This window comes from Meriones unguiculatus, chromosome 16, assembly GCF_030254825.1.
Source record: "Meriones unguiculatus strain TT.TT164.6M chromosome 16, Bangor_MerUng_6.1, whole genome shotgun sequence".
Lineage (NCBI taxonomy): Eukaryota > Metazoa > Chordata > Mammalia > Rodentia > Muridae > Meriones > Meriones unguiculatus.
Genome location: NC_083363.1, coordinates 6,662,634 through 6,674,328, shown reverse-complemented (window position 1 = coordinate 6,674,328; position 11,695 = coordinate 6,662,634). Strand labels below are relative to the sequence as shown.

Below are 11,695 nucleotides of genomic sequence, written 5' to 3'. Positions count from 1 at the left end.
TTACCGAGGGGCGGGAGCAATGCCTAAGGAAGAAAGAAGCAAAAGCAAGTAAGGGCCGCTTTAACGTTCTTTCCCGGCAATAGATTTCTCCAGACTCAGTAAGAGAACAAATAGGAAAGTATTTATTCCTAAGACTTTTCCACAACGCAATCCTGCTCTGTCTCATTCTGTAAGCTAAAACTACTTCGAAGTAGTCATTAATTTCTTAGCAATCTTGTACTAGCAACATCATTCTGCTATTCATAGCTATTTTTTTTAATACAGTATATTTGGAGTAAGACGAGAAGCGAGGATGCTTACGGATGTTTGATTCTTGTTTTTATTTACTTATCAGCTAAACTTTTTTTTTTTTTTCAGCTTGGTTGCCTTTCAAAGCAACCATTTCAAGGCACCTATTCTTTGTATACGCTGACATGATAAATGGCTGCAGAATATGAACCCATACAATATAATTTTTCATCATACCGCCACGACCTTAATTTACTATCCTTTTTGTCACTTAAAGAGGAGATGATTGGTTCTAGACTTCTGTCTGCCCCAGGTGAGCATTCATCACGGACCACCCGAGCCATGCTGCTTCCACAGCGTCTCTGGTGATCTGGAAGGCCTACCATGGGCAGGAGGACAGGGGCGGAGCCAAAGCGGTCTGTCTCTACTAAGCCTGTGCCCTGTGCACTGTGTACTCACAAACGCTAATTCGTCCGAGGCGCTACAACTACGTTGTGGAGGAGGAAACAGGTCGAAGGCTTACTGACATGCTTATGATCCTGGAAAAAGTCAAGTTCCCTCCACAGCCTGTGAGTGGAGAGACAACAAGGCTTGCACCCCCATCTCTGTGAGCGAGGAGGCCGGCCATCATCAATTAAATGGGCGTAACGGTGCTCCTAGGTCAGCCTCATGATGGTGTAGGCAAAAATGATGCCCTACATACATGAACACCACAGAGTTTAGCCGTCTGCACCATGGTCATTAGTAACTATTACTGGAACTTCGGCTGAGGTGTGGCTTGGGGGTAATCATTTGGCATGTGCAAGGACATAAATTCAAAACCCAGTACTACCCAAAAAAGGTTTATGATTGCTACTTACACGCTGAACTTAACAATTAAAGAATGAACGAGACTCTTGGGGCTCAGCATGCAAAACCACTGGAACCCAGCCTAAAGGCCTGAGTCCCGACTCCAGGACCTACAAGCTAAAAAGTGAAACCAGTTCCTCAAAGTTGTCCCCTGGCCTCGATGTATGCGCCATGGTGCATGAATGCCTGCGCTCACACACATGCATAACATACACACAGGCGCACACCAGTAGATGGGTGGGAGGCTGCAGCGAAGGCTCGACTGTTACAAGCGCCCGATGCTCTTGCAGAAGATGAGCTTTGGTTCCCAGCGCCCACACAGGGGCTCAACCATCTGCAATTCCAGGTCCAGGGGATCTAACGCCCTCTTCTGGCTTCCAAAGGTACTGCACACACATGGTACACTACACACATAAGGAAATACATAAAGAAATCTTTTTTTTTTTTTTAATGGTGAAGGAGGGGACTTAAAACAAAGCAAACAAACAATCAAACCTGCCTTATTGGCTAGCAGACACCTTCCTCTCTTTTAAGGAAATGGGAGGAAGATAAAGAAGGCAGGCCTGACTGGGCTTAGCAGTTTTCTTTTGGGGGCCCTATAGTACCCAGGAGCAGCATGAGGGACGTGACTGTATTTTGTGGCTCAGGGTTTCATTATCAGACGCACAGGCACCTTCGGGGGTGTGGGGAAGCAAACTGTGAGTGTGTTGGTGTGTGTGTGAGGAGAAAGTGAGTAAACCAGCTGGTTAGCACACGCGCCCCTCTGTGGCAGACTCTCAGGAAGACCTCAGCCAGTTCACTCCACACTGTGGGCTGTAGTGAGAAACTAGAAAACAAACACCCACGCAGTCCGCTCACCTTTTTAATGTCGCACTCGTCCAGGTGGTTTTGAATGAACTGGACGCTGGCTGAGAAGTCGGCAGAATTGAACTCGTAGGGAATATTCCAGCCCAAGGGGCCAAATTTTCGTCGCTCCTTAGGGAACAGTGAAGAAAGGCAGCGTCAGCTGGGATGTAAAGCACTGTGCGGCTGGCTCCTCATTTGTCACACTTGGGGGTCTCAGAGCGTGCTGGGCAAGGGCTGTACCACAAACTACAGCCTCTGCCAACTCCTCTACTAGGGCAATGGGGTTTAATTACAAAAGAAAAGCTTCATTATTAAGGTAAGTTGACACTATGAAAAGAACACTATGGGGTTGGCGTGACCGCTCAGCGGGTGAGGGTGGTTTCTGATGACGTGAGTTACACACACGCGCGCACACACACACACACACACACACACACACACACTCAAACAACAAAATTACTTTTAAAAATAAAAACTAAAAAGTTAAAGGTCAGCTGGGCGAGGTGGTGCGAACCAGTAATCCCAGCACTCAAGGGACTAAAACAGGAGGACTGTGACTTCAGAGTCCGCCTGCACTGCATGGAATGACCCTGTCTGAAAACAAAAGCAAGCACAAACAGTAGGTACCACTTGAGATGTATTAACTGTCCAACACTGTCTAATGACTATAGCTAATGGTTCGCAAACAAATCTCCAAATATCCGTCAAGTTGGGGTTACTGAGTTCTCTTTGGGGTTTTGGGATTGGTTTTCTTTTTGTTTGCTTGTTTTGTTTTTGAAGTCTAGTAAGTTGTCATGGTGACAAAGCCTATAATCCTAGTTGGAAGGAGATACAGAAGATCAGAAGTTCAAGGTCATCCTCTGCTACATAGTGAGTTCAAGGGCAGCCTGGGCTACATGAGACCTGCCTCAAACAAACAAAACGTGTCTAGGTCTCCACTGACAACACCTCTGGAAACTGCAGGAGACTGAGAATGAGCACCTGCTGGCTTTGTTGTTATTCAGAGTCAGCCTCCGAAGAGTTTGGGAAGTCAAATGTAAGGGCTGAAATCTCTCAGGTTGAGGAACTCAAGCATTCATGAACATGACTCCCTGGGAGCTTCACTCTGTCATTTCTCCATCTCCGGTTTTGAAGACCAAGAACTTCTATCGTGTGCTTTAAGACAGTCACACTGCCTTCGCACCACTGTCACCGCTGGGCTGAGTAAGAAGGCCTGGGAGCCACCTACGAGACCTAGCTGTTCAAAGCTGCTAAACTGCCCGTGAATGATCAGACTGACCTCAGTTCACAGGACGGAGCTGCCCCGACGCTCTGGAGACTACTGTGTCTCTCTGTGTGTGTCTCGGTTCTTGTGGGTGTGTGTGCATGTTTAGGGCCGGGGGACAGCCTCAGGACCCGTCCTCGGGAAGGCTGTCTGCCTCCTGGACCTGGAGATCACAGATTAGGCTAGACTGGCTAATTAGGCTGGCTGATGGGCAAACCCCTGGGATCCTCTTGCCTCTGTCCCCAGGCCTGGAATGTTAATGCAGGTCCTAGGAATCAAGCTCAGATCTTCAAACTTGTAAAGTAAGGACTTTATGGCTGAGCACCTCCCCCCCCACACACACATACCTAGTGGTGGCTCTAATAACTCCAAACGCTGGAAACCCAGGTGGTCATAGATGAGCCCAGTCTCTATGGTATCAGCTGCACCTGCCTGACGAATGTGAGTCTCTAAGGAAGATCCTGTATGTCCTCTGGAGCCCCAATCCTAGACTAAGAATCTACATGGACGGCAATTCTGCTTCTCCGAACACACATTAACTCTTGTTTCTATCCTCTGCCTTCTCCAACATACAAGTGTGTGCACACATGCAAACACGTCCTCACACACACACATATGCACACCCATGCATGTGCACAAGCACACACGCGTGCACACACACAGAGACCACATACTAAGTTTTCATGAGCCATTTCTCCTTACTGCTGCTGTTCCGAGCCTCACCTACTTCAGAATCCCACCTTTCAAAGAAATCTGTTAGCTAGGGTAAAATCATGGACAAGTTATAGAAGAAATTCTGAAAGCCAGAAGGTTTTAATCACTGAGTTTCAAGGTATGCTTTTAAAATATTAACGAAACCATTAGCTTTAATTTAGATCCAGCTGTTCTGACCCTGAGAGATAAGATGAAGGGCAGAAAAAAAAAAAAAAAAAAAAACATTTAAAGCCCTCTCAAAAATGGGAAGGTGCTTCCATTACTTCTTGATTGCACCTCTTGGGTTAGGTTGTCACATGTTAATGTGACTCTTGTCCCCATCATTTAACTAATTGATTAAAGGAGGACAACCAGCTCAAGAAAAAAAGTTCCTACAAAGCAGAAAGAAACCATCAGCCTAGCAAACAGACAACCTATAGAACGGGGGGAAGCTTTTGCCAGCTGTACTTAAGATGGGGGATTAGTATATAGAATATATAAAGAACTGCAAAAATTAAACACCAAAAAAAAAAAAAAAAGAAAAGAAAGAATCCTGCCAGTTAATGCACGGGCTATTAAAAGAAACGGACAGATCTTAACCGAAGAAACACAGATGGCTAATGGGTATTTCAAAGGTGTTCAACATCCCTAAGTGCCTGTGCAGTGTAAATTAAAATGACCTTGAGGTTCCATCACCCCTTAGGCCAGAGTGGCGAGCATCCAGAAAATAGACAGCAAATGCTAGTGAGGATGTGGGGAACGAACTCACGCTTGCTGCTGGCCAGAGAGCAAATTAGTGAAGCCATTATGGAAAGCAGTATGGCGGAAGTCTTTTAAAAAAAATTAAAAGTAGAACTACCATCTGACCCAGCCATACCATGCCTGGGCATCACCTAAAGGACTCCTACCATAGAGATCCTGCACTTCCAGGCTCATTGCTGCTCTCCTCATAATGGCTAGTAAATGGAGCCAGCACAAATGTCCATCAGTAGATGGACGGATAATGGAAAATGCAGCATATCCATAACTGAATTTTATTTAGCCTTCAAGAAAAAAGAGAATCGTGAAGTATTCAGAAAAATTAGTACACCTGAAAAGATAACTATTAAGTTAGGTACCTTAGAGCCAAAAGGATAAATATCATATATCCTCTCTCAGATATATGAGCAGATCCTAGCTGGCGTGCATGTGTTTAAGTGGGTGTAAGGGTGCAAATAGGCTATGAAACTCAAAAGAAGATACAGGAGGGAATGAAGGGGTGTTGAGGAAAGGGGTGGGGAAGGACAGGAGTCACATGACAGGAAAGCAAAAGAGGCTGCTGGGGACAGAAGGATACAAGGCTGGGGCAGCGAGATGAGAAAGAAGTGGAGAAAATGAATGGAAACACAGGATTTATAGAGATGTCACAAAGAATGGAGGGCGTGGTGCTGACAGCAGGCTGTGGTCCCTAGCCTACATGTTCTCTCTGGACGTCGTCCAGACTCAGCATTCATGTTCCCTTTGTATCCTAGTTTGGTTTCTGCTGCTGGGATAAACACCATGACTAAAAGCAACTTGAGGGAGGACAGGTTTATTTGGCTTGCAGGTTTCACAGAGCCCATCATCAGGAAGAGCTGTGGCAGGAACCTAGAGACAGGAACTGTGGCAGAGGTCATGGAGGACCACTTCTTACTGGTTTGTTTCCAGGCTCACTCTCAGCTAACTTTATTTTTTAGTTTTTGTAGACACGGTTTCTCTGTGTAGCCCTGGCTGTCCTGGAACTTGTTCTGTAGACCACAGGCTGTCCTCAAACTCACAGAGATCCACCTGCCTCTGCCTCCCAAGTGCTGGGATTAAAGGCGTGTGCCGCTGCCACCACCACCACCTAGCTCAGCTAACTTCCTTATACAACTCGGGCCCACCTGCCTAGGGATGGCACCTACATCAATCAGAAATGAGAGAATGGCCCGTGGGCACACCCATAGGCCAGTGTGACAGAGGGAATCCTTCTACTGAGGTCCAGGTGTGTCAAGTGGACAGCAAAACTAACCAACATAACTGGTTTGTTTATCTTCTTGCCTCATGTTGAAGTATTTTTGGAAGCTCGGCAAGGAAAGGACGGGATCTTCCATCTTTGTCTTTGTTTGGTGAAAAGACTCATGGTTGTCTAAGCCACGCTGGTCAGCCACCATCCTAATGAAGGAACCCGTCCACCCTCAGTGAGGTCAGCTCCAAGGCTGACTCAGAGTTTCAGCATTCTTGAGTGGCTCCCGGAGACACTAAGGTGAGCCTCTTCCTCTTCTTGATTATTCTGACAGACAGTGTGCGGTGGAGCCTTTCAGATATCCACATGAAAACAGTCGCTGCTGTCTCTCCCACTGCATAATCTCCCATCGGCAGAGCATAAGTCACTTTGTGGAATGGAAATAGCACCCATTTTTGTGGAAAATAAATAAATAAATAAATAGAAATCTACAGTGAATTTTACCTAGGCATTTGGCTTAATTTTTGAAATTTAAGGTTCAATTAGGCAGAGGGCTGAAAGAGACGTAATTCTTTCTTTGCAATTACTGGAGATACTCAAACTGGCTCCATGGAAACACTTCCATTTATATTCACAGAGCGATGGCAACTCAGATGTTCCTCAGAATGAGAGCTTCGAAAATTGCCCCAGTGCTGAAACTTGCCTCATATCATGTCACTTCTTATCCATTTTCATTTAAAGTATTCTTAAGGCTGGCTCATGGAAGTCAAAGACAGTGGAATTCATCTTGGGTGGAATATGTATATATATATAAATATATAGATATTTTTTTTAACAAGACAAAATTTTAGTGGATGCTTTTTTCTCTCTCTCACATAAACCATTTCAAGTTCTTGTGTCCATCTGTACAAGTATCCACCCACCCACTGATCTCTAAATGACAATAAAGGAAAAAAAAGAATCAGGCCCAGAGAGATGCTTGGCAGATAAACATGCTCTCGCAAGCCTTGATGGCCTAAATTGATGCCTGAGAACCACACGGTGGGAGGAGAGGAGAGAACTGTCTCCCCAAAGCTGTTCTCTGACCACATGTGAGCCCTGTCACATGCCCCCCATAAACAAACAAAAATGTAATTTAAAAAAGCACCAAAGACCGAGTTACCACAGGGCCCTGGAGCTCACTTGGAATCTTGGGTGTATGTCAGAGATTTTGAGGCTATTTAGAATACTGACCCTCATCAGTCCAACTGATATTTTTGAAAACCCGGAGATAAAGTCTTATTAGTACAAGGGAAAAACATTAGAACACATGTGTTCTTAAGAAGTTTCAAGAAAATAAGACACAGAAACAAGAAAAGAACAATGTGACAGCAAATGCAATTAGCTGCTGAAATTTACCAGGAAGACAAGCCAGGAGAAACAAAAAACAAAAACCAGCCACCTGACCCTTGAAGGCTTCTGGTACTAGGTGTAAATGAGGCTGTTCTGTTAAAGCAGACAAGAGGCCAGCAGGTCTGGATGAAGGCATGGAAAAAATAGAGAAGCACAGAGTCTGTGTTGAGGACAGCAAGAAGAAGGTCCCCCAGCAGTGGAGGGTGAGTTCCCGGAGTACCAGGGACCCCAGGTTCACTTCCTTCAGGATGGGGTACAGACAGATTTGAACACAGAACTCCATCCACTCGAAGAGACTGGTAAGCAGGGACGTGATGGTTTTAGGAGAACCGTAGTGCTCCCTACATCATTTGAATGGTCTGGCTCCTCCTTCACCCCCTCCTCTCTCTCTGTCTGAAACTCAGAGCTGGGTGTCTTCCTAGACCAACGTATGTTTTGAGACAGGGTCTCTCGCTGAACCTGATTAGGCTACGGGCTGGCCGGCATACTACAGGGATTTGTCTGTCTCTGCCTCCCCAGCCGGCACTCGACAAGCATTCCGGGATGCTAAATCCCGGTCCTCACGCCTGCAGTGCTCGTGCTGTACAGAGCTCCCCTCTCCCCTGAGGAATGCACAAGACAGAACTACCTATGGAATACGAAATGTCCTGAGATTGCTGGCGAGAAGATGCTCAGCGGAGCCACTTGAACGGGGCTGAAGCTCGTTCTGATTTCATGGGAGGCCTGATGCGCTTCACTGGCTGTAGTTAACCATCAAACTTAGTAAAATGAAGTATACAGTGAAGGAAAGATACAACCCTACAACCCGCGCCAGACAACCTGAATGCAGTGTTAAGAGGTTAAAAAAATCACGTACAAAAACGGTCAGAGCCAGCAGGAAACGTGATGACAGGGGAACGTGAAAGGCAGACTCACGTCATGTTGCTGTAGCTAGTCAGAAATATTTAAATAAGGATCTTGTAAGCACCATTGCCAAAAGAGGAGGAGCTTCCACGTGCCCTATTAAGTTGGAAACGGGGTGCTTTGTCAAGTCTTCAACTAGACAGAGCAAAGCGCCGAGGAACTGAACACTTTCCTGAATGAAAATGTATCCACTGTGGCGTTTCCTGGGCCCTGGTGATACGACTGTGTTTATTTAATGTTTAAATTACTTTAAGGGCTGTGGTTAAAAAGTCTAGGTTGACAACTGCCACTGCAGGACTCTAGAGATCCCCAGAATCCTTCAGGGGCTTGTTATCCTGGGCCAAGAGCAGAGAAATAGTAAAAACTCTGGATAAACCACTAGAAAACTCTCAAGTGCTAGAAACCCTGTGGGGAAATTGCTGAGATGACGAGAGGAATTCCCAAGCCTGAGAAAGTTGTAAAAATTGCAGCAGGCTCCGTCTTTCTCAGTTTTTGTTGTATATTGAAATCGTATTGGAAATCCTTTTTTAAAAATATTGAGTCTTTGCATCCTCCATTGTGGGCTCCATCCACCCCCAACTCCAGTCCATCATTGACTTCACCCTCCTATTTCCCCAATCTATCATTTTCCCAGAGGCCAACTTGAGTAGCCTGGGACCACTGCTCAGGGTGTCTGTTCTACCTAACTCCTGGTTCAAAAGCACCACAAACTGACATCAGTAGGGGAAGGCAGGGGGAAAGCACTGGACATTTTACCAATTTTCTTTCTATAGCTTTCGGGAGAATAAAAATGCAGTTGCTGGGTTTCAGAGTAAAGACTCTTGTGGAAAACATGTTGACAAAAATCTCTAAGGGTAAAGGCAGAAGAGGGTTTGCACATTCCCCGGAATGATACTGCACTGGAACAGACAGGACAGTGGAGTCGGAGAGCATCTCCTCTCCTGGGTTATGCCATCAGATGGCCTCGGCCTACCCGCAGCGAGAATTCTGGTTTCTTTGAAAGCAAGAAAACGTTACGGGAACCTAAGTCTTTGCTTTAACCCCAGGTGTGGGATGTGGGGCAGCAGCCAGCTATGATTTGTCCCGTGCTCTGGCAAGGGCGTGATTTTGTCAGCTGCAGCTAGTTTACGTTTGGAATGGCTGCTGCTGCTCCCCCAGCTGCTGTTGCTGGTTGCCATTCGCTGGTTGCTGGTTGGGGATACGTTGATGGCAGGAACCTGATGTCCCTGATCAGCCCATGAGGAGATGAGGAGGGCTCGGCAGTGTGTGGGAGCGAGCAGCAGGGGACTACTTCAGAGTTCAGAGTTCACAATCTCCCAAGGCAGCGGCTGAAGCAGCCACCTTCCCTGGAGAAAGCCTGATTCCCACATCCCTAACAAAAACAAACCACACCCTCCAGCACTTCCCGACCCCAGAGAGCTGGCCCAGCCCTGTCCACAGGTCCTCTCCTGGCAGAGGGTTATCCTTCAGTTCACTACAAAGGGTCCACACCACACTCCATGCCCTTGAGCTGGGTGAGTTGATGCCTGGTGACAAATCGTGATTCAGAGAGAGAGAGAGAGAGAGAGAGAGAGAGAGAGAGAGAGAGAGAGAGAGAGAAAACAAAAACAGTGGAGAACAGGCAGGGGGTTGGTGAGAACCCTAGGCTCTGCATGCTTCCGTGGGTGCAGCTTGCAGCAACGGGGCCTGAATCGATGCCTGGTGGTTGCTGGTGCTTAGTTAACCTTTGCGAGTACAGAATCGGAATGCTTCCTGTTTGTAGGAAGGAAGGTGTGTGCGTGCGTGCACACCTGTGTGTGTGTGTGTGTGTTAGAGAGGTGGAGAGTTAGCTAACTCACTGTGTTAGCTGGGAACCTAACCGGTTAACAAATTCAGTTCTTGGACCCAATAATCACACTCACACACACACACTCAAAACACACCCAGGCAATTTAAAGACAGGGTCTCTCATTAAACCTGGAACCCACCGATTTGCCTAGATTGGCTGGCCAAGGAGCTCAGAGGTCCACCTCCCCTCCACTCTCACCCCTCCACCTCACTGGGTTGGGGGTGCAGACACACGTGGCCTTTGCCCCGGTTTTTCACATGAGTTCTTGAGGCGCAAACTCTGACCTTCATGCCTGGGTTGCAAGTACTTTACAGACTGAGTTCTCAATTTAAAAAAAAAAAATCATTCCCTCTCTTCTCTTCCTCTCTCTCTCTCTCTTTGTGTGTATGTGCATGTGTGTGTACCATGGCATGGTTTCCAGGAGTCTGTTCTCTCCTTCCACCATGTGTTCCAAGGATGGAATTCTGGGACTCAGGAATAACAGCAAGCACCTTTACTCACCATTCCACTGTTTAGCTTCCCGGCCCTGGAAGTAGAAATACTGTTTTTCTATGTTTTAAAATAAAACGTGCATCGTGGCTACTGCAAGCAGTCTGACTCCTGACTGGCCCAGGGGCTTGGGGCTCTTGTGTTGGGCTCTCAGATCATGTCCACTGAAAACACATGTTGGCACACTGACTACATGGAAAAAGCCCTCCCCACAGCAACTCTGCAGGGTGAGCTCAGTGGAGGAGTTGAGTCACTGTGACTGGGAACGGTCAGAAGATACTGTTATCTGTGAACAGGAGGATCAAATAACGGGGTCACAGCAGTGTTTGGACTAGCGCATGATAAGGGGAACAACCGTCAGATAAGAGTTTCTGAAATCGGTCTCTGGAAAGCTATGATCTGCAATCCAAAAGGCACGGAGGAACTTGGTACAAACAAGTACCCACAAAGCACACAAGCCAATGTGCGCTCTCTCAGAGCCAAGACACAGACACACACCCACAGTCCTCTCTGCTAGCTGCACAGGACCCGTGGTGGTAGGGGCAATGAGCCAGCAGAACGTAGCAGGTCCTGGGGAACTATGTGTGCCCCTACTTCCTGGAGAGAGACGCAGGGACTTCCGTACCCCACACTGGCACAGCTGAGAACACACCCGTCTGGCCAACGGCTCATTTTGTCTTTCTCCCGAGCCCCAGGAGGGAGGGACACAGGAAGAGGCCCCTTCCCTCCCCTGGCGGACCCGTCGACTCGTTAGCGCCCCCTGGCTGTGAGCACTGCCTGCGTTACCTGCACAGTGGAGTGCAGGAAGGCCACGGTGTAGAGCATGGGTTTCCACATGGGTAAGTTGCTGATGTCCAGCAGGTCTTGGTTGATTCCCGCGAATGTCCTTTTCAGGCCCGCCCGGACGCCTTGGGGTGGCTCATTTGTGAACTTGAGGGAAGTCTGTTGTGAGAAGCGAACAGCTGTGTTACTGTAAAGAACTGAAATCGCGGCACGGAGCTAAGGCACCAGCTCAGTGGCTAAGAACACTGGCCGCTCTTGCGGAGGACCCAGGTTCAGTTCCCCGGCACCTACGGCAGCTCGCGGGTGCCTGTGACTCCCATCCCGAGGGGTCTCACGCCCTCTTCAGGCCCCTGAGGGCACTGCACGCGTGTGGTGCTCATACACAGATGCAGTCCAAACAACCATATACATACATTAAAATAATAAAGAAGTCACGGTATGTTAGGTAACGATGTGC

The 11,695-nt window shown here is 47.4% G+C and overlaps 1 protein-coding gene across 2 annotated transcripts in view; it reads right to left on the bottom strand.

Annotated features, from left to right (window-relative positions):
- The window catches only part of Dnah8 (dynein axonemal heavy chain 8), a 205,054-nt gene that overhangs the window by 38,238 nt on the left and 155,121 nt on the right, over positions 1-11,695 (bottom strand). For both annotated transcript variants that reach the window (XM_021652387.2, XM_060369207.1), the window contains 2 exons: positions 11,242-11,397; positions 1,936-2,052 (listed from right to left, as the gene is read on the bottom strand). In XM_021652387.2, the coding sequence (XP_021508062.2) occupies positions 1,936-2,052; positions 11,242-11,397 (273 nt within the window). The remainder of the gene's footprint in view (positions 1-1,935; positions 2,053-11,241; positions 11,398-11,695) is intronic.